Raw genomic sequence first — 25989 nt, 5'->3', positions numbered from 1 at the left:
TTCGCAACCAACAGACTCAGTTGGGCTAGGCTTGGTTGGAGTTGCCATTCCCTCATGGTCTTCAGCGTGCGAAGTGGTTGCAGTAGCAGCTGCTGAGGTCGCGGGGGCTGGGCCCGCACAGTGCCTGACGGATATGTTAATACTTGACTGTCCTCCAACTAATTATGGCCCAGCAGAGTTCTTACCAATGGTCACCATGCGGCTCGCATCCCACTGACGCTGTAGGAGAAGGTGGGAGTGTGCCTTCGGCGAAGACTACACTGAGTGCAGAAAAGGCAACAAGGAAATATCCAACGGTCTTCATGGTGACAGATATCGTGTGTAGTCCGTGTTCGAATCAAGTGCACAAGAGACTATAGAGCATGCTTCAACGACGATGGTCCTGGACGCCTTTTTATATTTGGACTTCCGGTCCCAGAATGCCTACGTTGAGCATTCTATACGAATTTATTGCCCCCCGGGTCCTTCTTTTACTGGCCTCTCGCTCGGAGAATACCTTTCGATCCCGCGCCATGGGGCCTTTAGGCCCGATCTCTCTGCCACCAACCAGCACCTCCGCAGTCCAAGCTTTGCACAAGCAAGTTTTCTTATTTCCTCACCTCATGATGATGGGTTCGACTTGATTCGATGTCGCTTCGTACTTAAAGCCCGAGGAGCAGGGAGAATAAGCTCGAAGCGAAAAAATAAAGGAAATGTTCCCTTGGCGTACTACAAGGTACTCAGGGCCACTTCAATGCACTGGTCAGTAGAGAAATACACTCAAAATTTCAACATTCCTTTATCTCTGTGGCTTGAAAGCTCCTTAAAGAATTTTTAAGCTATTCATATCCAGGACTACTATTAATAACCGAGCCGCCAGTCAAACTCTCGGAAGCTCCTCCCAGCAATGCCTCCTACCATCAAATCCAATGGGGAGATTTTATTCGATTTTACACTGTTGCCAGCTCTGTATTTTCCACATACTTCTATACTGATATGTTATCACAAGGTCCTCATTTTGTGTCTGGAGCTATATTCAAGATGGGTCAAAAAGGACCCTTAGGTCTCTCCGACTGTGGAGATGCATGACAGCACCGACACAAATTTTATCTATTTTTTTTTTTTCCCTTAATCTTATCTTGTTTTTCCATAGTTATCTTCCTCAGTTAACTAACTACCTCGGTCACTTATGCGATAGCCTTGAATAGAAAAATTTGCTCGCAGGGTTCACAGCAACCCTCGTAGCTACCCCAAACTCATTTGGATCCTTCCGTCATTGAAAATTCAAACATGAGTCCATGGAAATGTCAGAGGTTATTCGGATTCTTGCAGTCATTAATCGTCCTTTTTGCTCTCGACATTATACCCAAACATATTTAGTGAATACACCATCGAAATGACTCGGCCATACGCTCTCATCTCTCTCGCCCTATCGATAGTAATCGGCTTGGCTCTAGTCTCGATTCTTGATGACATCACTAACACAACTCTTCGAAGCAATGTTAAGCCGGCAATTTACAAGCTGGCAGGGATCAGTGCTCTAACTTCCTCCCTTAAGCAATACATTCCAACAAGCTATCTACGCCTTCATCCCTTGCGAGCTGGGCTCCCGGCATACTACCAGCACTCGAGTGGTTATAATGCTACCAATGTGAATAGAGAAAAACTAAAGGCGGGAACGATTAGTACTCGACAATTGGAAGAGAAGTCTCGCCTGAGAGATCGAATGAAGAGGGATAACAACAAAAAATGGGACTCATCGCATCCACGATATAGGCTGTTGACAGCCATGCATGGCTTTGCTCGGTACAAAGATAGAAATTTAGCCGAAGCTGATCGATGGAGTACTTTATATTTGAACTCCCCCATGCGCCACCGCAAAGTAAGTCTCGTCCTGCCGCTTTTTACACTGACTGTCTAACGATATATTTCCAATAGTTCATTGAATCTACTGTAGGGTACACCTCAAAGTTGAACAAGGTTAAAGACTTGTTTGCCGAAAACGATGCCCTCGCCCAGGCAATCTTAGCCCATGCCCTGGATTTTTATGAGGTCGAACGAGCTGAACTGGACCACTTCATCCAAGAGGCTGAGTCCAATGGCATTGTGGCCGACAAGACCAGCACATCTCAAGCCATGAAGCATTTCGTGAGGGATTGGTCTACAGAAGGGCTGTTCGAAAGGGACGCGGCCTTCCCCTGTGTGTTGGAAGCCCTGCAAAATTATACTGTCCGTTCAGATGATAGACCTCTTCGCGTCCTGATTCCTGGCTCTGGACTAGGGAGGTTAGCACACGATGTCTCGAAACTGGAAGGTATTTGCGACCAACTAATTAACTGGCTGCTTTCTGTTCTAACAGTCAACTCTAGGATTTGAAGTTACTTCGAACGAATGGTCTTCATATATGAACGTAGCGTACCGTTATGTCGAGGCCTTGCAGCTCTTAAATTCAGAAACATTTTTCCCCTTTATTGACTGGTGGTCACATCAGGCTTCCACTGCAGACCTCCTTCGACCAGTTCAATTCCCCGACACCATTCCTTACCATGCGAACGGTTCGCTAGACCGTTCTCTCGTCCACATTGAAGGGGACTTCAACTCCATGCATCATGGCCTCCCGGCAGCCGAGACAAAATACGACGTCGTGATAACACTCTTTTTCATCGACACTGCTAGAAATCTTATGTCCTACTTTGAGACTATTCAAGACTCCTTAAATGAGGGAGGCACTTGGATTAATCTTGGTCCGCTCCTTTATGGAAGTGCTCCATTCTTGCAGCTTTCTTTAGATGAAATTGTTGATGTATGTGAGCACTTGGGATTTGAGTTCCTTGATACGTCTTCAAAATGTGGTGCCACTACTCTTGAAGGGAGGAAAATCAGGAGCAAAGAAGTGCCTTATGGCCTGAGTGATCGATCTTTATCTAAGAATGCCTACAAAGCTCAATTCTGGGTTGCAAAGAAGGGGAAAGTAGTCCCGCCACTGTCATAGATATATGAGGAATGAAGTCGATGTGGATTTTATAGGCGGTGCATTAGTTAGTTGGGGATGAAAGCCTAGTTTTGGAATATGTAAACAAGTAGTGTTAACAACTGGGCCAGCCATGGATCCAAAACATACAAATCAGCCCAAAACGTATATTTAGGGTCCGTCGGTTGTTATGCGTAAAACGATCACGCTTCAAAAATTTCACCTAACCCTATTCCTGCCCCCTGCGCTCCATATCGACACTCAACCAAATCTAGCCTCCATCCTTTCCAATTCTTCAGCTTTGCTTTTATCTCTCGGGCCCATTCCACTCGTTTTTTAGCTTCTTCCTCTTCTTGGGCACGAGCAAATGCATCTTCATCAAACGCATCGTCATCTAAAAATTCCTCATTTGGATCTGCATGGGAACCGTAATCGAAGCTCTTATGACTTCTATCTTGATCTTGAGTACCAGTGAACGCGGCAATGCCACTTTGCAATACTGTTGCAAAGGATGAGTGTTGCTGTGGCCTGTGGCTGATGCTGCGACGACCAGCGTAGCTGTGACCCCCTGGCGCACCGCCTGTGAGATCGACATCATCAAAGGTGCCTGAAAAGGATTTCCTATCTGCTGAGGGACCTTCATCATCATGCTGAGAAGAGAGTTCACGTTTGCGTTCTTTCCAAATGCCTCGTCGAAGATCAAAGATTTCTCCCTCCAGATCCCGAACTTTCCGTTCGAGTCGCTGTCTTTCCTCGTCTTCTAGCTCATCTAGACCTTCATCAGCCCCAACTCCCGATACCTCACGTTTCTTTAGTCGGTCTCTTTCTTCCTTAAGCCTTAGGTTCTCGTTTTCAGTTGTTGTTATCTTTTTCGTGAGCATAGCCACATCTTTCTCGAATTTATCCCGTTCCTTCATACGGGTTTGATGTCGACTTTCGGACTCCTTATGGAGGTTGCTTAAGGCTTGCAGTTTCTTCTCAAGTAGATCTGCCTTTTTATCGGCTTCAGCTTTAGCTTCCTCAGTTTCCTTGATCTGGCGTTCCAGGCTCTTAATGAGGGTTTCAGTGGACGTTTTGTCCACCCCTTCTTTAACTGCCTTTTCTGCTGCTCTGCTTACAGCCTGTTTGGCATCGGCAAGCTCTCTCTGTGTCTTCTCTAGTGCGCTTTCACTGCGTGACAGCTTCTCTTCTAAAGCTGAGATTTGTTCCTGGTGGGCTGAGGAGCTGGTAGATTGTGAGTTCAGTTGTGCTCTGAGGTTGGATATCTCCATCTCCATGTTTTCAATAGTCGTTGACTTCGCGTCTAGTTGATTTTGCAACTCAGATGGCGAATCTGGATTTCCTGATACAGCGGCACTGTTTGATGGTCTATGCGTGCGGGTATGCAAATGAGAGTTCTGCCGTTGCAAAGCACTAATTTCCGCTTTCTATGACCGAAGTTAGCAGACACTCCACAAAATAGGAATATACTTGCTACTAACAAGATTTTCTACTTCCTCTGCTTGTTTCTCCGCCTTTGCAAGCTTCTCCTTCAACTCAACGGTTTCAGCACTCGATTCACGCAAATCATCAAGCTCTTCCTCAGACTTCTTCCACTTTGCATTTGTCACTTCCACTTCTTTTTCCAACCTCTTGTTTTCCTTCTCTAGTTCTTCCAACCTGATAGCTTGTTTTCTAAACACTTCCGGTGCTGTACTGCCATCAGGACTCAGAGGTAGTGTGGGGGATTTAACGCCCGATGAGCCAGGGCTGACCACTGGAACCTTCGAATCCTGGCGAAAGGACGAAGAGCGGAGCTTAGATTGAACGGATATCGAGGGTTGGCGGCCATGGGATCTGGTTTTGGGCAAAGATTCCCCGCCTTTGTCTTCCTTGTTATTAGATTCATCCACTTGATCTTCGGTAGAAACTGGTGTTTCCGTAACTGCTTCTTCGGGATTATCTTTTTCAGCATCCTTTGGAGTCTCCGTCTCAGCTTGCTTTTCGGCATCTGGTTCCTCCAGTTTGGAGTCTGGAGATGGTCCTTTGTCCCCTGCTTCCGTTGAAGCAGCAGCTTGTTTACTGGATTCCCCTTTCTTCCCCTTCTTCCCCTTTTGCTTTTGCATTTGCGCTACCTAAATTAAAACCAAGTGATGGTCAGTCCTATATCAATGGAGCTGGCACATGCGCATTGGGATTAGAACTATGAACATACCCTTTTCTTGGCAGCGGCAAGCTTCTCAGCACGGTCTTTGCCCTCCGTGTCCGCCATTATGTCCGAAGGGAGGTGATGCCGTTTGGGAGTGATACTATTAAAACCAGCAAGGTATATTGAAGCTCTGAAGGTGTTTACCTTGTTCTTATCAAAGCGATGTTGGATGATGCTACATGCTACCCAGTGATTGGCTAAAGCATTCTTACGTAATTAGAGAGCAACACATCATGGAATGATCACGTGATTCTGATTAATCAGCTCCGGTTTCATCCATTCGGAAGTTTTCGGATCGAACACCAACAACGCTTGGCTCCCGAAAGTGCATGTAGAAGGCATCATGGTATTTCTGATAGTTGCCAGTGTTGAGTAACAAGTATAAGCAGCTAGTTATGTCTACTTGCCGAAGGCATGGTATTCCATAAACTCCACGCCTAATAGCCAGCAAAAGACACATGAAGATAAAGGACAAACCAAAAAGAATCTCGATCACATATAACAACCGATCGAACAATCACATCATTAAAAGGATTACGAAAAAGAGGGCATGATGAAGAACAGAGAGGAGTAAAACGGTGCCAGCGTGACTAGTAAGCTGAGCTTCAATCGGACACTCAGATGGCTAGTTGCCTTAGCACTGGGTACTTTGACAGAGATCAGTGCATAGATAACCAACTCAGTCATCAAATGGCGTTGATATAAAAATCGTCACGAGCATGCATTATTGCGGAAGGATAATAAGGAGTCAATCAATAACACTGAATATCAAATGGGTAAAAAAAAGTTCCAATCAAGGTTGAACTTGGGTAATTCTGGAAATAGGAGGTGTTGCAGTTATACTTCCATAGAGTCGGCAATTTCTTCACTCAGAGCACGGACGGTAGGCTTACTACCAGACTGCGAGCGTAGATCATCATCACTAAGAATATAGTTGTCATATTCGTCCACAACTGGGCGGGCGGGCTGAGATGGCTGTCTTTCTTCTTCGTCGGCGCTGAATTCATCCATCTCATCGTTTGCACCATCACCGAACCAGTACTTGGCGCGCTTTCTGGCACCCGTATCATGGGAGACGTAGCCATCATCCTCGACATTGCGCTTGCCTGGGACTGGAGTGGCTGTTCCATCGGCTGGTAACTGACTGAGAACGCTGATGCCACGCAAGTAGATGTAGCAAACACGCTTCCTGACTTTGTTGAAGAAGAAATAGTTGAGGCTCCATATGGTGCCCTCTTCGCCATCGTATGGGTCCTCGTCCGGGCTATAGCAGTATATACTGCACTCCTTGAGGGACATTTGATTGTCAATGATCCTCCACATTCTAGGACCCCATGAATGGGTCGTTGCCGACATGTGCGGAGAGGATGAGGTTGGGGTAGGTGGTGTGACATCGCGAGCCAACTGTGGGCGGAGGTTAAACAGGGTAGTATCAATAGTATCCATGACTCTCCGCAAGTTCTTCTCTCGGCGGAAGTCAGAAGGTCGCAGGACATGCGAAAAGTCGTAGTCGGGGTGACTTGCGTTAAGTGTAGCAATAAGATAAGCGTAAGTTCTGCGGCTGGAATGCTCACTCAAGGGTCCAAACGGGCTAGAACGCGAGAGATTGAGCGACATGGCCGCGGAAGATGCATTTGGTGGTGAGAGCGAGGCGGAGAGCCGTAAAAGCGATTCATACTGCGTTTCCAAAGAGGTCTCGATGTTCTTGTACAGTTTCTTATCACCACTTGCGGCCTTCGTTGTGTAAAGATCACAGCCGCCCACGACCATACAATCGGGTGTGTCAAAGTTCAGCGCCCTGGTCACATCGTCAAACTCGCTCAAAGGGAGGAACTAGATGCCGTGAGTGTCAGCAAGCTACCGAAGAAGAGGGTTCTGTGTCGCTGTCGAACGACAGATGTCCAGTGCCAGACCTTCATGGTGTCGGGTATTGATCAATAGGATATGCGTGTTATATTTCCCAGATTCGTGTGTCTTGAGTGTATGTGGTTGTGTCGATATGTTGTTGGAGCTCTTATCGCAAGGATGTGTCGATAGCGGTGATACGGAGCGAGCAAAACAAGCGTTTCTGGGGTCGGGATCTCTCTTGACTGAGGCACTGCTGTCACGCAGGTTACCGCCTCAGCGGACGTGGTGGTTCTTCGTCTTCTTAGTGTTGCTCTTGCTGAAGCAAGTCAAACAGCGGTACGAGTTATCCAGGCTGGCTGCAAGGACAACGCATACGGATCGACTACGCCAGACGACGAGGCCGTCTAGCAAGAAAGGGGAGTCATGGCAACGGCGATACACACAAAGTAAAAGTAAATGGGTAGCAGTGACTATAGGTTGGGCAGTGAAGATGAGCGAAGCGCAAAAAGCGACAGAGAGAAGGGAGAGGAAGAGGAAGAGAGGGGAGCGAGCAGCGCGCCGGGAAGGACGAGAAGAAGCCCAGAAGTTGGGAATATGGGAGCAACGCCCCAGTCACGTGAGGACGTCTGACCAGTGACGTCGAGCGATTGTTTCACGCGATTATGGCAGCAAGGAAGGCCGGGAGACGAAGGGACGACGAGCAGAGAGGGGAGGATGTCGAGGAATGGACGATAGTGCAGATGCAGGTGCTGGCTGTTATGCAGTGATGCTGGAGCTGCTGGAGGGTGGACAGCATGATGACGATGGTTAGCCTGAGAAGGGGTTCGCTGGAAGCGGCCAGGTAGAGACAATGCTGAAGAAGTAAGGAGACGGCAGGCCTCAGAGTCCCAGGGAATTCATCGCCTTGACTCTGTCGTCCTCGTCCTGTTTGTTGATGAAAGAGTCAAATTAGTCATGTCGTATATACACTGTCCGAGAAACGCCGGGTATAAACTGTTGCCCTAAACAAGATACAAGCAAACAATGAGAACACGAATCAAGGTGTGCCGACGGCCGCTACATGATTTTCGTGATGATATCCTGTTCAACCTGAAAAGCAGAAAGGAAGAGCAAGGGGTTAGCAACAAAAACAACGCAAGCACAGGAGGAGCGAGAATCTCTTTGGCGGCTGCTTCGAGTGCTCATTCAACCCCCAGGAATGGAGAATTAGAAAAATTCCCGCTTACCTCCATGTCTTCTAGGCTGTCCTGCTGACTGATGCACCGCAGCACGTTCTTCTTGCTACTCTCCTGCATCTCTCCCGCCAGCAGGAGCTCGTCGAGGATAAAGTAGGCCTTTTGGAAGTTGAAAATAATGTCCAGCTCGCAGACATTGCCATAATACTTGTCCATCTGCTCGACATATCGGTGGACGATCTCTAGGGTTATCAGCTCGTTGTCGGTGGACGAGCAGCCAGCGATGAAGAAGAGGGAGGCATATCGGCGGTACACCACTTTCGAATCTAGAGAGACCGCGCTTTGTTAGCCGCATACATGAACAACTTCATACAGGCGTATGCTCCAACAGAAATGAGCTAGGTATAAGGCCAAACTCACCCTTGTATTCAAGAAAATTGCACATCCGCGTCCGTCGTGAGAGGACCAGCTGGGTGACATCTTTGATGATCTTCGCCTTATCCTTTGGCGAAAGCGTCGTAAACCATTTTGCCAGACGCTACATGAACCACAATCCGGTCAGAAAAAGTATCCAAGATGAAGGACATCCTCCGTATGAGAAAGAGGTTGTTGTCTGTCCAAAGGGGGAGAGCTGCTTGTGGGAACGAAAAAGGGACGGGAGGGAGGTTTTGCTTCAAGGTGGGTGACGAGCGTGGGTGGCTGGTGTACTGACCACCTTGCCCTGACGAGAGAGCAGAATTAAATAGCTGGAGATGAGAGTCAGTCAGTCTATTCCATCGCCAGCTAGCCAGGCAGTGAGACTTACTTGATCGCCATTAGGTTGCTTTATTTCTGCGGTCGTTCGACGTGGGGAGGAGAAGAATGTCGACAAGTTTTGTGTTATTTTCTTTGCCTATGAAAAATGTTTGGAGGGTCACTTTGGCGCCAAGACGCAAAGAGCCGCGCGATCAGAAGCGCCGGCAAAGGCGAGTATTTGATATTGGCTATTACGGCCGCTCTGCATACTATTCTAGTCGATAAAAGAGAGAGGAGCGCTAGTAGATGGCATCTGGTTGTTGATGCCGGCTGACGGCCTGAGAGAACTGAGTATTGTGCTGCATGACAGAGTACGGAGTAGTACCTACACATAGATGTACTGCATGCACATTATAGTAAGGACGAAAATTGAGACACCACCGTCAATGGGCCTCTATATCCATCCTCCTCACCCTGACTCCATGGCGCATCCTCACCATCCTATGGCTGCTATGCGTCTTCCATCTACTAACTATTCTGTCTCGCCGATAGTTAAATATCCTGACTAAGCCTGCAAAAAGCCGTCCGTAAAACTTCCGAGGCTCCCCCCACCAAAGGGGAAAATAACATCCCGCATTACAAATGCAAGGGAAGGATTCTGTTTCCACGGTGTTCGAGTTCCTTTCGGCCCGGGATGTTGTTTGTCTGGTGCTGGCTGTTTATATAGAAGAGTGCACCTTGCGATTTTGGTAGTTGGAGAACACACTAAAGGCAGGACTGACAGTGATGCACCCAGCAAAGATGAGGTTGATACTTTCTACCGGGTAAGTCTGCACAGCCGTAATGCGCCCAAAAATCAGTACTGACCCTTGCGGATAGAAACATCGTCAGCAGTGGACCGTCTGTCCTCAGAAGACCGGCGACAGAGAAGTCCAATGTGGAATTTCTGAACTCGCTACGATATAACTTCGTCTCCGCGCAAGAGATCGAACCCTCACACACCAACTCGCCTTGCGAAGAGACACATTCGCCGCCCCAGAAGCTTTCCTATAGCGACTATACTACCTGGACTTCCAGAGATGGCGACACGCTATATGTGCCCTCCCTAGACTTTTCAATGTCTGGCCTGTCTGAAGATCGTTCGCAGTACGATGTCACCGTGAAGCTTTTTTACCTTCCGGGAGTACCAGCGCAGCGGAGATGTCAACATGCGCGGGAATCAATCGATCTGGTCCTCAAGGAGCTGCATATAAGCTGCATAGATTTGTTGATCGTCTCGTTTCCAGAGGTCACATTTGATGCGGATGATGAGGGTGAAGAAGAGCTGTCGAACGGCGAAGAGAACGAGTCAGAACTAGACAATATTGTCAAGACATGGCGGGCCTTGGAGGCCATGCATGAGCAAGGGATAATAGCTCAACTCGGCATAGCTGAATTTGACAGTTCACGCCTTGCGAAGCTCCTGGCACAAACAAAGATTCGGCCCAGTGTCGACCAGATCAACGTCAAGGATTGCTGCGTCGTACCGAAATCGTTGATCCTTTATGCAAAACAAGAGAACATCGAGCTCCTTACACACAATGACTGCACGGATATCCTTCCCCGAGGCACAACTAGAGACCTGCTATCTCGCACCGAAAAGGGTGCCGGCATACTTGCTGCCACAGCTGGCACCGACGATGGTGGTATAAAGGGCGATGTCGATCCCCAGTGGGTCATCAAGTATACCGCTGTAGTCAAAGACAGAGGTGTAATTGAGAACAAGGGATATTTTGCCCTTGCAGATGTCGGGCCATGATCAAGAAATCTTATGGGCTGGTTATTCTCGATATGTTTCCCTGTCATCATTTCTTTCTTTCTTTTTTTTTTTTTCCTGGTTATCCTTGATGTAAGCGTGAGCGTTTCCGAGTACTTCAGCACAAATATAGACAATAATTCTGCGGAATACCCGCTGTGTACGATACCAGTATGTGGATAGTTTTGCTGTTGCATATCATGGGCTTAGATTTCGTTTAGAAACTGTAAACGCTGAGCTGTACTCACGTTCCCTGTAAATGATAATACTTATCCGATCATGCTCCTCTTTCGCCCTCTCAGCCGCACTTCCTCTAGTCTTTTCAAGACCGATTTGGCGGCTTTGAAGCTCTCTCCATATCCCTCGAGGACCTCTTGGAATAACCCCTCAGTTCTGGGGTGGGAACTGGCAAACGCTCGCTCCAAAACGTACAAATCCACGGCTCTATCTTCGTCCTGGACGCTCTGGCTGGCAAGCCCAAAGTCAATGAGAACGATCTCTCCATCCAAGGAGGGCAATTTGTTCCCTGGTTCTAGATTGTTGGTATCTGTTTCGCGAGGAGCCGTCTCAGCTGACACACTGCTAGCAGGTGGCCGTAACATGAGGTTGCTCGTCGTCAAATCGCCATGTATGATTCCAGTCTTATGCAGCAGCCCGACGGCACTTCCGATCTTTCGGAGAAGAGTGCATATCTTCTTTTCACTTTCCTTCACAGTCTCAGCACAGACGCTAATATCCGTGTCAGCCGTTCCTCGCTCGTCTAGCGCGCTACTGGACTTTATCCATCTCTCCCAGCTGTCCACGACTTGTCTGACCACATCCCCATCAATCCATTCCATAAGCAGCCAGCCACCATTATTTGCACTATTCCCTTCTTTACTTTCAGTGTCAGGCTCGGGACTGTTCCCCCAGTCCGCTGCCAAAATGCCAGGTACTGGGGCTCCTTCTCTAGCCAGTTTGGCCATGCATCTCGCTTCCTGTAAAATTCGCTGGCGAGTTAACCGGCGGTCGAGTATCGGGTGACGATATGGCTTCAATGGGCGCACTTTTAATGCTGCAGGGATAGAAGGATGCAAAAAATGAGTTTTATATAGTCGGGCTTCTGCGCCTTGGGCAAGCAAGATAGGTACAATCGCGGGATCACAGTAGGTAAACGGCCGTGGAAGCGGCGGAGGAAGTTGGATCTCTGCCATGTCTTTATTGATGCGTATATGCTGGTTAGTATGTATCTAAGGAGTATGTCCTTAACTGTTCGGCAAAGCAGTCCTGACTGTTCTGCGGGATCCCTCTTGTTGGTTCCTTCGTGTGCTTACATTTTTCTACTTCGATAGCTTACCTAATCTAGAGATCGTGTCTTCGGGAGTTGCTCCACAGAGTTTGGCGCTATCTAAATCTGGTTTAGCGCCATATCGCTCCTTCGACTACTTAGTAAGCAAGTCTTCACGCATTTCATTCGCTGATAATCCTCAATATCAATTTGTCAAATCATCGTCACATAACACAAGATCAAGCAACTGTGAAGGGGTCAAAACCGATAAGTTTTGGGTTGAGTTGTTGAGATAAATCTTCTGTATTCCAAGAGGAGATTCAGCTGGGATTAGAACACGGTGCTGCAGTCCCGCTCTAATGGCTGGAGAATGGTTTGTAAGTGTATAAGGGCAGCCGCACGGTCATCCCAAAGATACCCCAGGATTGGCAGTTGATTTCCTCGTCTCCGGCATCGGTGAGGGATGGAAGCATGGTAGGAGGCAGAAAGCCTGGAGATCATGGCTCTGACCGTTGTCATACAACTTCCATATTTATACCGGATTTCTCAGGTTTGAGGTGACAAACCGCTGAGAGGAAATTTGGAACTAAAAGGGCAGCCTGCGCTCTGCGCGCCCGAGATATCGCATACTCCCAGATGATTTGGCACTCGAGGTATTACCTTTGTGATACTCCGTAGCCTACCTCCCTAGGCGCTATTCAAACAAACATCATCACAGCAACCATCACACCCAGAACACAACATTGACCACATCTTCTTTCTTTTTTCTTCTCTTATTCCTTTGGCACACTACAGACTAGTACTGCTGACCCTTTGGTTTTGTTCAACCATGTCACGTTCAGCAGCAGCCAACGCTGTACAGCCTGATAACCAAATCCACTCTCTCCCACTTGGCGAGCCCTCGATCCATGCTGTTCCGCGTCTCCTGGATTCCGGCGGAGTCCCAAACGTTCTATGGGGAAACTACCTTCTCACTGTCTATGGAATTCCGTCGCTAAGTAATGTCCGTGATGGGTGGCCTGCCGTAACTTCGTTGAGGAACCGTGGGACTGACATTTTGCAGGATGCTTCGTTTGCAGTACCCGATGATAAGATACCCCGAGCGCGAAAGCTCCTCAACAGCGCTGCCGGTTTAGTCTCCTGCACGGACCAGAACTGTATCATTGTTACAATTCGATCTCGTCCTCCTCCCATCAACCATTTCCACTTGGACACAGAAGACACGCATATCTATCTATACCCGCTGTCCGAAGTTCTTCCAAACATTCCCAGTATCCCAGATGCCGGCGACAAACTCATCTCCGCGTCTGAACTTGGTTGCCTTCCTGAGTCAATAATAGGCTACGGCAAGGGTGCGTTTGCTCCAGAGTACACCTCCGTGCGTGTGCCTTCAATATCCTGCTTCCTGGAAGCCTGCCTCGTCAACTACGCACACCTTGCTCGAGGCATCGAGGACAATCCAGGATGCTGCCATGACCTCCACTACATGAGCTGGGCATCGTATCTCGTACAATACGTCCATCCACGCGGGTACCTCAACCTTGACTTGCTTCAACCGGTGTTCAGAGACTTTATGATTAATGGCTTTTTGGAAAATAGTACTGCTGGATTTGTGGCAGCGAGGGAGAAACTCATTGCTTCTCTCTAATTTGAGTGGTTTCAAGGATTTTTTCCTCCCTTTATTTACCTATTGGGCGTTGGTGCATGGAGAGCCATGCTAATAATGAACGTAGCGTATTATTGCATCTATGTGTAATGGTTTTGGTGCCGCAGTAGTAGAAATACTATGGGGTTGCTCCGGGTCAGGAGGCAGAATTGCTCCTTAGCCGCCAACATCTACTAACAACTCAGCACCACGACGCACCACAACCCAACACCAGAAGTGATTAAATCTCGATGTGAAAGGCCCAGCAGCTCTAGCCATGGCATCCTTCCAAATACTCTCCGATCTCCATCTCGAGTCTCCTTCGGCTTACGACATCTTCGATGTTCCTCCCAAAGCCCCCCATCTCGCGCTCCTGGGAGACATCGGTAATGTGCGCGACAAGGGCTTCTTCCCGTTCATCGAAGCACAGCTACGTAATTTCCGCACCGTCTTTTTCTTAATGGGCAACCATGAACCGTACCACTGCAGCTGGGGTGAAGCCAGGCGCAAAATCAACGCGTTTGAACGCGAAACTCGCGAAAAGGCAAATCTAGATCCAACTTCGGGCCTAGGAACATTCGTCTTTCTAGACCGCACGCGCTACGATATGCCCGATACTATCACGGTTCTTGGATGCACACTCTACTCGCACATTTCCCCCGAGCACGAAGAGAGAGTGAGCTTTGGTCTCAACGACTTTTACATGATCGACGACTGGACCGTCAAAGGCCACAATGCCACTCACGCGGCCGACCTAGCGTGGCTGAATGAGCAGGTTGCTGCTATATCTGCGTCCGAGCCGCAGAGGAAGATTGTCATATTTACACATCATAGTCCGATTGTGCGGGATGAGAGGGCTGTCGATCCAGCGCATATCGGAAGTGCGATTAGTTCCGGGTTTGCGACAGATTTGAGTAGTGAGGAGTGTTGGAAAAACCTGAGCGTGCGACTTTGGGCGTTGGGACACACGCATTTCAATTTTGATTTCGTGGTAGGAGGAGGGGAAGGCCAAGGGAAGCGAGTGGTGAGCAACCAGCGGGGATACTACTTTAAGCAGGCTGGAGGATTCGATGTTGACAAGGTTGTGAGTGTTTAACTGTTTGGATAGCATAAATGGCCTCTTTTACGCCTCTACGGAGTAGTTATTCTCGTCTGTCTGATGACTAAGCTTTCCAGGTATCAAACATCCCCAAAACCTCAGAAAGGACGTCAAAAGCAGCATCAAATCATACAAGATGTTGATAGCCATGACAATGAGAGGATAATGAGGAAATTGCTGGACCATATTGATACCTCGGAGTGACAAGGCATATTCAGGACATAATTCAAGAACCGCCGTGGCGCCATGGCGCCTTCAGGTAGCATGGCTCTCTTGACCTGTCTTCATTTGAGATAGAGTGTATGTCAATTCCAACCTACACTTCTTATCCTTTTATAAAGCACAAACGCAGAAACAGCCTATAGCTGGTCCCGTCACATCGTCAGCTGCTGGGAGACGTGGGGTGCAAAAACATGGACCAGTGTTGGATGCGGCCAGAACCCGCCAAAGTCACCCCTGGCATCCTCGTACCCTAAGCTCGTTATGCAGCTTCCTTCTCCCTAGTGCTGATACCATCAAGCAGACGGTCCTAGATGCGCCACAGGTCTCCAATATTACGGGGTTGTCTTCAGGCCTTCCGCTTAATACCTGTGCTCCCCGCCCCGCCGGCATTACCCTTCCGCCTGGGCTGACTGCCTTGCAAAATTAAGGGCGTCGTAATGAGATCCTATTTGAGGAAACTATCTGTAGCCTCCTCGCTTCAGTGTGCATTCCAAACAACTGCCCTAGCACGGGGAGCGGGAGTGGCGTGGGTGGGATACGGACAGATCGAGCTGACAACCCCGGGTCGTCTTCAGGAAGGTTTCCGGGAGGGCTCCACCACCCGTCCGGCGCTTTGGCGTCCTAATCAAGTTACTTCTTTTTCAAGACCATAAAGTACCTTTTCTCTTGTCTTGCTTCTCTTCCGGAAATATATCCATCCAGGCTATGATAGCTGCTGGCTGATAGCTATCACGTGAAGAGCGACTCGCAGCCATCGACCACGAACTTTTGGTTCCAAAAGCAGTTGACACTTTGTCTGTATGCTGCCCTTTACGCCTGTTACATGTCGAGTACAAGGCAGCCCTCGTATCACTGCTTTCTTCACTTTTTCTGCAGTCAGGACTGTGACGGCCCCGGTCGCTCGCGCTAACAAGCGTTTGGTTCTTGTGGTCGAAGATCATGCAGCCTTGATATTGTTCTTTGCAGAAACACCTGCATACTTCATATTGTTCCTGCAGGCTGGAACCTAAATATGAACTGACCTCGCCTCCTTTCAAGCACTTTGTATATCAACCTCCCTACCCATTGTGACTCCAACCATCGTCGACTCCGCTGACTGGCTATTATTCCTCTTTATTTATTCCATTTTCTGTTTGTCCTCCCCGGGCCTGCTTGATAGGCGCCGGGGAGTCCTGCAGAATTGTTCCCCGTATCTGAATATGGACCGTGTCGATATTCAGTCCGGAGTCAATGTCTCTACTGCCTTTGTCTGGTGGAATGTTGACCATTCTTCCTAGACATCAATCTGCATGTTCCCTTTGGGGCTTTTGCAGTGACAAACAGCTGCAATGAGAAGATCCTTCTCGTCCTCGGGGGCCGCGTCCTCTCTTTTCTTGATAGTTCTGCTGCTCTTCTATTAAAAGGCACAACGTCTTGCTGTCAAGGGCTCTTTTGATACCCCTTCCTTCATCAGAAGTGCAGATACCTTTGCCATACTCAAGTCCATACCAACAACCATACACTTTTGAAACCACCAACAAGTCCTTTCCGGGAGCACGATACCATGGCACCGCACTTCGATCCTTTTCAGCAGAGCGTCACCTTCCTCCGCAGTGATGGCAGCTCATTCCCTATTTCCATGGCGGATTTCAACAAGTTCGTGTTATACGCAGTCAGAACTTCTATTGCAGCTGCTTCTCAGCTGGGCGCTTCTGTTGTGATGGCTGTTCTCCTTGCCTTACTTACAGCACCGGATAAACGACGATCAATCGTTTTCTATCTGAACATCACCACACTTCTCGTGAATGTGTGTCGTACATTATCCACGACGATATTCTTCACCAGCTCCTGGGTTGAAATATACACTTACTTCTCCGGCGACTATTCTCGAATCACAACCGGTGCCTACGCCAATTCTGTCATGGGAACTATAGCCACTGGTATCATGGTCATCTTGATTGAGCTATCCCTACTCATCCAGACTCACGTTCTATGCTCTACGCTTCGTGACCTGTATCGAAACATTGTCCTAGCATGGTCGTGCTTAGTAGCAGCGGTTCCAATTGCATTTCGAATTGCCTTCATGGTTGCAAACGTCAAGGCAATTATGTCTCAGTCTTCTCTGGGAAATAACGTCTGGATACAAAGCTCGTCGAACATTAGCATCACCGTCAGCATCTGTTACTTTAGTTTGGTCTTTCTGGCCAAGCTTGGCTATGCAATCTACACTAGGCGGTTGTTGGGAATGAAAGGATTTGGAGTCATGCAAATCATTTTCATCATGGCTTGCCAAACTATGATACTTCCAGGTACGTTCATCCCGATGTCTTACCTATCTAATACGCATAATTGCTTATAAAAGAATGATTTCAGCTATCATGTCTATACTTCAGTATTTCATTCCCGAGTTTGAGGTCAACACCAATATCCTCACCTTGCTCGCACTGTCTCTGCCACTCACGACGCTTTGGTCGGCTGCTGCCGTTCGCCATGGACATAACAAGAATCACGGATCCGGTCGCCATTTCTGGGGAGGCAGCTCTGAAAAGTCTCTGTTCGATCATAACAAAACCTCAGGGGGCAGTTTCTCCCATCCAACCTCGACGCTCATTGGGTCTATGCCGGGCCCTGAGAAGGTCAAGTCGGCGGACCACTTTGATCGTCTGTACCCGGAGCTACACGATACAGGCAACATCACAATCGAACGTAATTTCAGTGTTACCAGCAATAGAGTATGAAGTGAAGGTCACATAAATGTCACTGAGAGATATATGCAAGTCTGGGTGCAAACGTACGTCTCCTAGACATGTGCCTGTATCACTGTGCTGCTCCCTGCCATATTCAGTCCCCTTCCTTTCCTTGATACCAACTTTCCTTCGTTTTCAGTCATTCGGACCGCGGAAGTTAGCTTTGTTTTTCCCTTCTTTTATGATTCCCCACAAATTATTTTCTTGTACAGGACACGGAGTTAGATATGATGATAATTAGCAATTTTAATCGAAGATCATATAATCACAGCCTGTGGCATATACACAATAAATGTATTAAGTAAACGAAACTCTTCCAACCAAATAGGACAGAAATTAAAAATAATAATGACAATTGAGGTCGTTACGTTTCTAAGTGCCATTCTACTCACATTTAGAGGCACCAGAGCATTCCTCCTGTTTTGATTACGCTCAATTATATCCCTCTACCTTACCCTAGGCAAGATACTTGGCGATCTAAGTTCTTTAGTGGTGATTAGGTAGCCCTTTCTACCTCCAATCACTCGAAATACCCAATTTTTAGGCTCTATGGCCTGGTTCATGTATATTTTACTAGATTTCATAATCGCACTGCAAGGCCAGCAGGCAGCAGTGATGCGTGTGCGTCAGTGCTCAACCTTCACAAAAGACACCGCTAGTTACTGAGGCTCCAGCCTCACACAACGAGTAAACTTATAAAATCGCTGCGGGCCAGTTGACCGTCGTATTTAAATAGTTCTCCGGAGGAAAAAACAGTGAACTCCTCGATTACTTCGTTCTAACTTTGAGAGTGCCAGAATATGGCATTCAACAGCGCATCCACTGGTGTAACTAACCAAGGCGATATCTCTAAGGATGTGACGCTCAATAACCCGCCTGAGGACAGTATCTCAGAAGTTTCCTGGTCACCAGTCGCCAACTACCTCGCTGTCGCCTCCTGGGACAAGGCGGTCCGTATTTACGACATCTCTCACTATCCCCAGGGCGAGGGGAAAGCATTATTCTCGCTCCCTGGTGCTGCTCTGAGCTGTGGATGGTCTTCCGATGGGACCAAGGTTGTAGGGGCCGGCACTGATGGCTCAGCCAGGCTCATAGATCTCGCCAGTAACAATAACCAGGCCCAGCAGATAGCCCGGCACGATGCACCAATTCGAACAGTACGAATGGTTCAAGTGCCGGGCAGCCAGTCCCCCATTGCCGTCACCGGATCATGGGATCGCAAAGTTAAGTACTGGGACCTGCGGCAATCTACTCCAATAGGCACAGTAGCATGCCCAGAGCGCATATATGCAATGGAAGCCAGTGGTAACAAGTTGCTGATTGCCACTGCCGATAAACATCTCGCCTTAGTCGACCTTAACCAGCCTACCACTATTGCTAGAACCATCCAGAGCCCGTTAAAGCACCAGACCAGAGCTGTCAGCTGGATTGCCAATGGCACCGTTTATGGAGTTGCCAGCATCGAGGGCCGCTGTGCCATAAACTATGTTGACGAGTCAAACAAAAGGTAAGTGTAGTCTGCTTATTCGAATATTTCCGACTGTTATCCGGTAATTACTAGTACCGAGTGTTTCTGGAGGATCTGGAGGAGGTTATGGCCGCAAATTGAATATCCGCGAGCTCATACGGTTATATTATTTATCAACCTAGTCAAAACTTCACCTTTCGCTGTCATCGCCAGCCAAAGGATAACGATCCCAAAAATCAGCTGGTATACGCCGTCAATGCTGTTTCATCTCACCCTCGCTACCATCAGGTATTCAGCACTGCTGGTGCGGACGGCACATTTTGTTTCTGGGACAAGGATGCCCATCACCGCCTGAAGGGGTTTACTGCCGGAGGCCCCATAACTTCGACTTCGTTCAACCACGACGGCAGCATCTTCGCCTATGCCATCAGCTATGATTGGAGTAAAGGATACTCTCACAACACGCGGGACCACCCAACCAAGGTTGTCTTGCATCCGGTGTCAGATGCCGAATGTAAGCCGAAGCAGAAAACTAATCAGGGGTAATGGCCCTTATCCGCCGGGTCAGGAGGGACAAACAATTATGAATGTGGGAAACAGGCTGTATTTTGTGTCAACGAATTATTCTTCTATATATATGCCGGGGCTTTGCAAGGACATAAAGATTTTGATACTGGAACTCACCCCCAGGCTTCCCTCCAATAGAACCTTGGAAAAATTTATATCACGTGCATGTCAATGTCTTGGCTCTTAACCTTAACTCAACAGTTGGCTTACATAAGAATAACACTGGCTGTGTTTGCGTTGCGAACTTGAACTTGCGACCAAACGATGCAAAGACGACGAGAGTCACGGCTATAGAACCAGATGCTGCGCTTCTTGTGGCCGTTTAAGGCTGGAGAGGGTATCTGAGGAGATCTGGATACGTAGGAGCGGGCCGTTCTCACGGGACGATATGTTGTTGGTATAATGCTTCGGAGATTAAGCTGGGTGGTGGTTAGTTAACAAAATGGCAAGGCAAAACGTCAAGTAATTATGAGTATCGGAGTATGCTTCCTGTGGTTGTCTTTTGAGCGACAAATGCTGGGATCACCAGTAGATTGGCAAATAGGCCGAGGGTTTATTGACTCTGTCACAAACGACTCTTCGGTTTGAGCGGAGCCATCACTGCGTTTCACCGGTTGGAGTAACTACGGAATAGAAGCATGCGCACGTCGTTCGTTAGCCATTATCCCGCGTACCCCAGTGGAATGCGATACCTCCAAAGACCGGCTGTTACACGTGGAAGTGCCAAAGCTTGGATTATGGCTGCGGTGTCGTCAGTGGTGGTTAAAGAGGTCGAGCAAACTCCAAGTCTGGGCGAGGGTTTGTGATCTCCAAAGCAATCCCACCTCAACAACACTTGAAGCTATCAACACCGCCAACGACGGTTCGATGATGCAGCCCTCAAGTCAACGAGGGAGACGACCATGGCAGCAGTGCCGCAGAAGACCCTAGAGTGGCTTTATCGAGTCCTGACCACCGTGAGAAACAACCTTTCCGTTGCTGCCTGTTCACGAAGTACAAGCAAGCTGACCATTGTAAATCAATTTCACATAGAACCAAGCATATCGCGACCCCAACAGGACGTATAGCGATACCGCGCAGCTCCTGGCCCAGTTTCCTTCGTTTTCTCCACGGACGGACGTTTACAGTACGCCCACTTTCATCTCCTCTTCCTAGCTTGCCCTTTTCGCTGCGGCCGAATCCATATACTGAGCCAACGTTCTATTAGCATACGAAAATGGTGCCTCAGCCCTACTTCTGCACTTGACAGGCACATTACCGGTACATTTCAGAGGAGCCTTGTATTGGTTTCCAGTCGCAATATGGGTCCCGAATACATACCCAGATGCATGCCCGATGGTCTATGTGACCCCAACGTCTGAGATGCTGGTACGACCAGGACAGCACGTTAGCAGTGACGGGAGGATTTACCATCATTACCTAGCTCATTGGGCTGAGGCTCGTGATGTATGTGCAATTATGGACACCAGTGAAAACATTGACAGTGATACTGATTGAATGCTTGTTTTAGCGGTCTACACTGGTTGATTTCCTTTTGATATTAAAAGAGGTCTTTGCTAAAGAACCGCCAGTGATATCTAAAGACGCTCCATTTAGAAGACAACCAACCCCATCGCAGCAGAACACTCCGCCAGCAGTACCGCCATTACCAGCTGAGCTAGCACGGCCTTCACCCAGCGTCGCTCCGTCGACACAGCCACCAACCCCCCCAAAACTCCCTCCGAAGCCCGGTGGAGAGAGGCAGCAAGCTGCTTCACAACGACCAGCTGAGGACACGGCCACAGCGCGCAATGCGCCGCCACCTTTGCCACCATTGCCTGCGGAGCTACAGTCAACGACTCACCAGCGAGATGGCCCTGGGCTAGAAAATAGAGGAAACCAGTTTCTGCCTCAGAGGTCAAGTAGCTTAAGGAGCGAGGTCACTCCGGCGCCCCAGCCTCCACCTCCGACACATCCAAGTCAACATCAGACTCAAGGATTCATTCTGGGAGCTCATGACCGCAGACCATCAAATGTCCAGAGCCCGCCAGTGGGGTCTACCTCCCATGCACCTCAATACCAGCAAGCATACCAACCTCCATACCCCCGTCAACAATTCTCTCCCCAACACAATAACGCTATAATACATCCGTCTCAACAACAAGTAATCCATCACCAGCATAGCCCTCTGCATGTTCCACAAAGGGATGCCCAATCGCCTCTGGCCGCAAAAAGCTCTCCAAAAAAGCAGGAAACACAAGACCTTCTTACTTCCCCCTTCGACCTCGAATTGCCCGCTCAACTACCCTCGTCATCACCGCCACCAATCCCTCCAAATCCAGAGAAAGATGTCCTATTACAAACTCTCTCAAGGACGCTAACCCAAACGATCCATGCCAATGTCGAACAGTCGAATTCTCGCATAGAGCCACTGAATTCTCAGTCAAAGGCATTACACGATGCCATTTCCACCCTTCGATCCGAGATTGCTGCAGTGAACGCATTCCACGCCAATATCCAATCAAATACTCAGATCCTACAGCAGTCTCTACGTCGCGCGGATGGTGTTATAGCAGACGCAAAGTCACGCATATCATCGTCATCTGCATCTTCCTCCAAGCATCCCGCTGGCCTACCTGCTATAGATGAAGTACTGGTTCCCCCAACCGTGGTAGGAAAGCAAATCTATGATCTTGTGACGGATGAACGCGGTATTCAACGAGCGATATATGCCCTCCAGTCTGCACTCGTTAGAGGACGGGTAGGTGTAGATGTGTGGGCCAAGTCCACACGGAATTTAGCTCGAGAGGCATTTTTGAAGAAGGCTTTGATACGCAAAGCCGCCAATGGGATGGGGTTAACTGTTTAAATATATAAACTAGATAAACTAATAGCCAAAAACGGCTTTATTCTATCTGGAAAAATCTCAGGAAAGAGGACGATCTATGCTATTTACGAATTTATATGATGTGTATTTAAAAATAGATCTTCCATAAGTAGTTTCTTCATTGTTATTTCTTTTTTTTCTTGTTGAAAAGAAGACGAAGTCTAGCTCCTAGACTAACCCGCGAACTTTTGGGCCAGAACCAAGCAAGGCATAAGAATAGTGTTCTGTCTATATCCACATATAGGAAGCCGGTGAAACCAATGATCTAGGAAGTTCAATCGGAAAAGGATAAGAAATAAAATTGAGCCAGAAACGTCAAGAAATGATATAATTAATACAGTCAGTCATCAGGCCGAAGGGGGCATTATTCAGCCGCAAAATAAAAGGCATTGAAAAGGATTAAGTGGAGAAAGAAAGGAGAAAGACGCTGGCGCGCAGAAAGTAGAGGCAATTACCAATGACAAAGACCGCCTTCACCTTCATCCATAGACCAGGTACCAGCTAGACCAACGATTTGCTTTTGTCCATCAGCATGCTCGTCAAGTTTAGACAGGGAGGCCACCTTGGGGGCCTGGACGCCAGCTTTATCCAGAAGTTTCTTGGCCCACGGCCCAATGGCTGCTTCGCCGGTCTCGTCCCGGGCTTGTTTCAAGAAAGGAATGAGAGCTGTTCCTCCGGTGCCACGAAGGGGCGCTTTCTTTTCGCCTTTCGATGGCCTGTTGGACATGAGCATTCCGCCGGGAGTTGATAATGGCTGAGACTCAGGCCGGTTTAAGCCTGTTTCTGTAACTGGAGATGACGTTGGGACCTTTGTATTCCGCTCTTCGCGCGACTTGACAACAATGTACCGTGATACCATTGTAATGTGGGTTGTGCGAATAGCTTTGACCATTGCTACAGCCGTATTGAAAGCTGTGACTAGCTCAGTGTTCGACTGGTGAGCTTGGACATAATTTTGGATGTTCGATACGCTGGAGACATGTTCGAGAAATTTCCGGTGTGGGCCTGGCATGTAAGTTCGCATTTCCATGAGGAAGTTATGCCACCTTTTCCTACCTTCTCCGCTCTCATCACTTGAAGAGGATGTTGGGAGTGGCGAGGAGGTTGGTTTAGGTCTAGATTCGCCAGTTGGTCTGTGTTCAACACCTAGAACGATATCGAAGAATTGGATCAGCGAACTCTGGGCGTTGCTTCCGCCGCGATAGTGCTTGTATTCCTGGAAGCCAGACCCATCGTCGAATAGGATACCACGCGGAAGCTCGGCCATACCCTTGCTCCCTGCCAAGAATGGGCGAATGCGATGGTAGAAAACATGTGGGTCACAATGTTTGTACATCTTCTGGAGTTCCATGTTTACTTCGTCAACGACTTCTGCGAACTTGGTCAAACACTCCGTCACTTCCGCCACATCGTCAGCACGAGCCGCAGCTATGGCCTTGAGCATGAGAGGTATGGATCGGGCACCCCTGGCCTCAATGGCTATGGAAACAAGGTAGAACCACTGCTCATCCAGAGAGCCGGTAAAGGTGAATAGAGTAGCAAGATTATCAAGCGAATCTGCAGGCTCATCAGGGAATATAAGCCTGTAGTTCCACAGGCAGAGACCGGCGAAAGTAGCCACAGGCGGCAACTCCAGGTGAGCAGCAACTTTCAATAGTGGGACAGCAAGGGGCTGAGGGATTTCCTGCAGGCAGATTTTGTCAGCAGCCTGTCATAACGGAGGGGAAAAAAATTTTTTTTTTTTTAGTTCCACCCTGGCTTGTATCGGAAAATTAATGGTGATCATAGTGGTGATGGAAATATAGGACATGACATGAAGGAGGAGATGACGATGGAGGGGAAATAAGAGAAAACCTCCAAAAAGAAATAAAAATAAAATAACAATTAAAAATAAATAAATAAAAAGGGTCACTTGTCACAAGACAAAAACGCAAGCACTGGTAAAGGAAGTAGATACTTACATCCGCGGGTTGGTCTCCTCCCCAAATATACCCATGCAGTAGGAATCCCAGGATGGAATATGCACGTCGCCATTCCGGAGTAGACTCAAGATATTCAAGGGATAGCACAGGCATGTTTTCAATTGTGTTCCGTAGTCTTCCGGCCAGTATCAGCGGCTGGAGATTCCCAACGGTCGTCTCCCATGGTGCGTAGTATGCTGGGAGCTCTGTGGCAGGTGGTTGTTCGGGAAGAAAACCATGCTCTGCAGTGATGCCGTAGTCTTCGATATTGGGAACTGGACGCAGCATAGTCACAAAATTGTAGGTTTGGCTTGCTCGGTGAACGTAGAAGGGAGTTGAGACCTAGTGGTCGATCAAAATATTGTAAGGCTGTGGGGTGTGGGTGGGAGTGGAAAGGGTGTGGGCTGTTAGGGAGTAAATTGACATCAACGGAGGGAAAGGAGTCCTAGATATAGGGAAACGATAGAATAATCAGGATAACAAAAGGGGGAGAGCACCGGCAGGCAGGCTGTGTATCTAGAATAACTAGAATGGTGGAACCTGGGCCTGCGCCTATATGCAAAGGCAAAGAATGATATTATTATTAAAAGAAATCTCGCAAGGTCAACACGGAGAGAGAGCGAGAGGAAAAAAAAGTCGTTTATTTCCAGTAAGCTATCACGTGGATATGACGTTTTCAGGTACCTGAGGCGCAAAATTTGGCTGCAGAGGTACGGCGGCAAAGCGAGCGAAAGAACTAGTTTATAGCGAAGTAGCCAGTTATCGCGTGGACTAACTAGAGAGGCCGAACGTTTGCGTAGAGTGCGGGAAAACCACGCAGAGGAGCCGGAGGACGCTGTCGACTGTTTAATAGCCTGGGCAGTGTGATATTGGAGACGCTGGTGCTTATAGTCCGTTTGCAGCCGCCATTTATATTGTATCATTCCAAGTATATCAACCGTCTCGGCAAGCATGGGGGGGCGGCGAAAACATGTCGATACAACGGGTCGAACGCTACTGGTGGCCCCAACGATCACTGCGTCCCTGTTTCAGCTCCGTATCGTATTCGTCAGCAGCCCGTCACAGGATTTTCTAGCCACAGGTTTGCCTTCTCTAGCTCTGGTGGATGGAGACGGACTCTGGCTCAGCCGTCAAGTCGCCGCCAATCAGGCTGTTCGCGGGGGCAGCGGTTTGGGGAACACCGTCTTATTCGAACAACGGAACGATGTGCCTTCTCGTCGTCTTTAATCCCTCCATTTGAAGAGTTCCGCCCATGCTCTGAAGGTGTGAGAGGATACGCGTTTGGCTAGTCATGTCTGACAATTCATATTGTCACTGACGCTGACAGGCTTGGTCTCTCAATCCCTGGGCCAGATCGTGGTGGTCGCCCGTTTTCCACGGTCCCATGCTGAGTCGAACGGTATGGCAGGTCGAGCAACTGCTTAGAAGAGGCAATAGAAGCGATTTCAAAACACTCCAAGACTTCGCAGGAGGCAGG

General features: G+C 48.4%; 12 protein-coding genes across 12 annotated transcripts; 7 read left to right on the top strand and 5 right to left on the bottom strand.

Moving 5' to 3' along the window:
* Positions 1 to 1375: 1375 nt before the first annotated feature.
* ARB_05744 (uncharacterized protein) lies at positions 1376 to 2971 on the top strand (the record flags this gene model as incomplete). Its single annotated transcript, XM_003016299.1, has 3 exons — positions 1376 to 1861; positions 1918 to 2293; positions 2349 to 2971. The coding sequence occupies 3 exons, from the start codon at positions 1376 to 1378 to the stop codon at positions 2969 to 2971; spliced, it is 1485 nt and encodes a 494-aa protein (XP_003016345.1).
* Positions 2972 to 3153: 182 nt separating this feature from the next.
* ARB_05743 (uncharacterized protein) lies at positions 3154 to 5201 on the bottom strand (the record flags this gene model as incomplete). The annotated part of the gene is made up of 3 exons (XM_003016298.1): positions 3154 to 4318; positions 4421 to 5064; positions 5145 to 5201. The coding sequence occupies 3 exons, from the start codon at positions 5199 to 5201 to the stop codon at positions 3154 to 3156; spliced, it is 1866 nt and encodes a 621-aa protein (XP_003016344.1).
* Positions 5202 to 5975: 774 nt separating this feature from the next.
* ARB_05742 (uncharacterized protein) lies at positions 5976 to 6908 on the bottom strand (the record flags this gene model as incomplete). Its single annotated transcript, XM_003016297.1, has 1 exon — positions 5976 to 6908. One exon carries the CDS (start codon positions 6906 to 6908, stop codon positions 5976 to 5978), a length of 933 nt encoding a protein of 310 aa, XP_003016343.1.
* A 1259-nt stretch (positions 6909 to 8167) lies between these two features.
* On the bottom strand, positions 8168 to 8606 carry ARB_05741 (AP-2 adaptor complex subunit sigma, putative; the record flags this gene model as incomplete). The annotated part of the gene is made up of 2 exons (XM_003016296.1): positions 8168 to 8487; positions 8582 to 8606. 2 exons carry the CDS (start codon positions 8604 to 8606, stop codon positions 8168 to 8170), a joined length of 345 nt encoding a protein of 114 aa, XP_003016342.1.
* A 1076-nt stretch (positions 8607 to 9682) lies between these two features.
* ARB_05740 (uncharacterized protein) lies at positions 9683 to 10694 on the top strand (the record flags this gene model as incomplete). Its single annotated transcript, XM_003016295.1, has 2 exons — positions 9683 to 9720; positions 9776 to 10694. The coding sequence occupies 2 exons, from the start codon at positions 9683 to 9685 to the stop codon at positions 10692 to 10694; spliced, it is 957 nt and encodes a 318-aa protein (XP_003016341.1).
* A 266-nt stretch (positions 10695 to 10960) lies between these two features.
* Positions 10961 to 11884, bottom strand: ARB_05739 (uncharacterized protein; the record flags this gene model as incomplete). Its single annotated transcript, XM_003016294.1, has 1 exon — positions 10961 to 11884. One exon carries the CDS (start codon positions 11882 to 11884, stop codon positions 10961 to 10963), a length of 924 nt encoding a protein of 307 aa, XP_003016340.1.
* Positions 11885 to 12787: 903 nt separating this feature from the next.
* Positions 12788 to 13606, top strand: ARB_05738 (uncharacterized protein; the record flags this gene model as incomplete). Its single annotated transcript, XM_003016293.1, has 1 exon — positions 12788 to 13606. The coding sequence occupies one exon, from the start codon at positions 12788 to 12790 to the stop codon at positions 13604 to 13606; it is 819 nt and encodes a 272-aa protein (XP_003016339.1).
* A 274-nt stretch (positions 13607 to 13880) lies between these two features.
* ARB_05737 (uncharacterized protein) lies at positions 13881 to 14906 on the top strand (the record flags this gene model as incomplete). The annotated part of the gene is made up of 2 exons (XM_003016292.1): positions 13881 to 14687; positions 14712 to 14906. 2 exons carry the CDS (start codon positions 13881 to 13883, stop codon positions 14904 to 14906), a joined length of 1002 nt encoding a protein of 333 aa, XP_003016338.1.
* A 1561-nt stretch (positions 14907 to 16467) lies between these two features.
* Positions 16468 to 17641, top strand: ARB_05736 (mating-type alpha-pheromone receptor PreB; the record flags this gene model as incomplete). Its single annotated transcript, XM_003016291.1, has 2 exons — positions 16468 to 17212; positions 17277 to 17641. 2 exons carry the CDS (start codon positions 16468 to 16470, stop codon positions 17639 to 17641), a joined length of 1110 nt encoding a protein of 369 aa, XP_003016337.1.
* Positions 17642 to 18450: 809 nt separating this feature from the next.
* Positions 18451 to 19664, top strand: ARB_05735 (uncharacterized protein; the record flags this gene model as incomplete). The annotated part of the gene is made up of 2 exons (XM_003016290.1): positions 18451 to 19157; positions 19301 to 19664. 2 exons carry the CDS (start codon positions 18451 to 18453, stop codon positions 19662 to 19664), a joined length of 1071 nt encoding a protein of 356 aa, XP_003016336.1.
* A 1383-nt stretch (positions 19665 to 21047) lies between these two features.
* On the top strand, positions 21048 to 22533 carry ARB_05734 (endosomal sorting complex protein TSG101, putative; the record flags this gene model as incomplete). Its single annotated transcript, XM_003016289.1, has 2 exons — positions 21048 to 21131; positions 21196 to 22533. The coding sequence occupies 2 exons, from the start codon at positions 21048 to 21050 to the stop codon at positions 22531 to 22533; spliced, it is 1422 nt and encodes a 473-aa protein (XP_003016335.1).
* A 469-nt stretch (positions 22534 to 23002) lies between these two features.
* ARB_05733 (indoleamine 2,3-dioxygenase pyrrole 2,3-dioxygenase) lies at positions 23003 to 24800 on the bottom strand (the record flags this gene model as incomplete). Its single annotated transcript, XM_003016288.1, has 3 exons — positions 23003 to 24259; positions 24305 to 24462; positions 24509 to 24800. The coding sequence occupies 3 exons, from the start codon at positions 24798 to 24800 to the stop codon at positions 23003 to 23005; spliced, it is 1707 nt and encodes a 568-aa protein (XP_003016334.1).
* Positions 24801 to 25989: the final 1189 nt, after the last annotated feature.

Source organism: Trichophyton benhamiae (assembly GCF_000151125.1).
Source record: "Trichophyton benhamiae CBS 112371 chromosome Unknown contig01145.0, whole genome shotgun sequence".
Taxonomy (NCBI): domain Eukaryota; kingdom Fungi; phylum Ascomycota; class Eurotiomycetes; order Onygenales; family Arthrodermataceae; genus Trichophyton; species Trichophyton benhamiae.
Note: the sequence above shows the minus strand (reverse complement) of the source record. Positions and strands in the feature narration are given on the sequence as shown.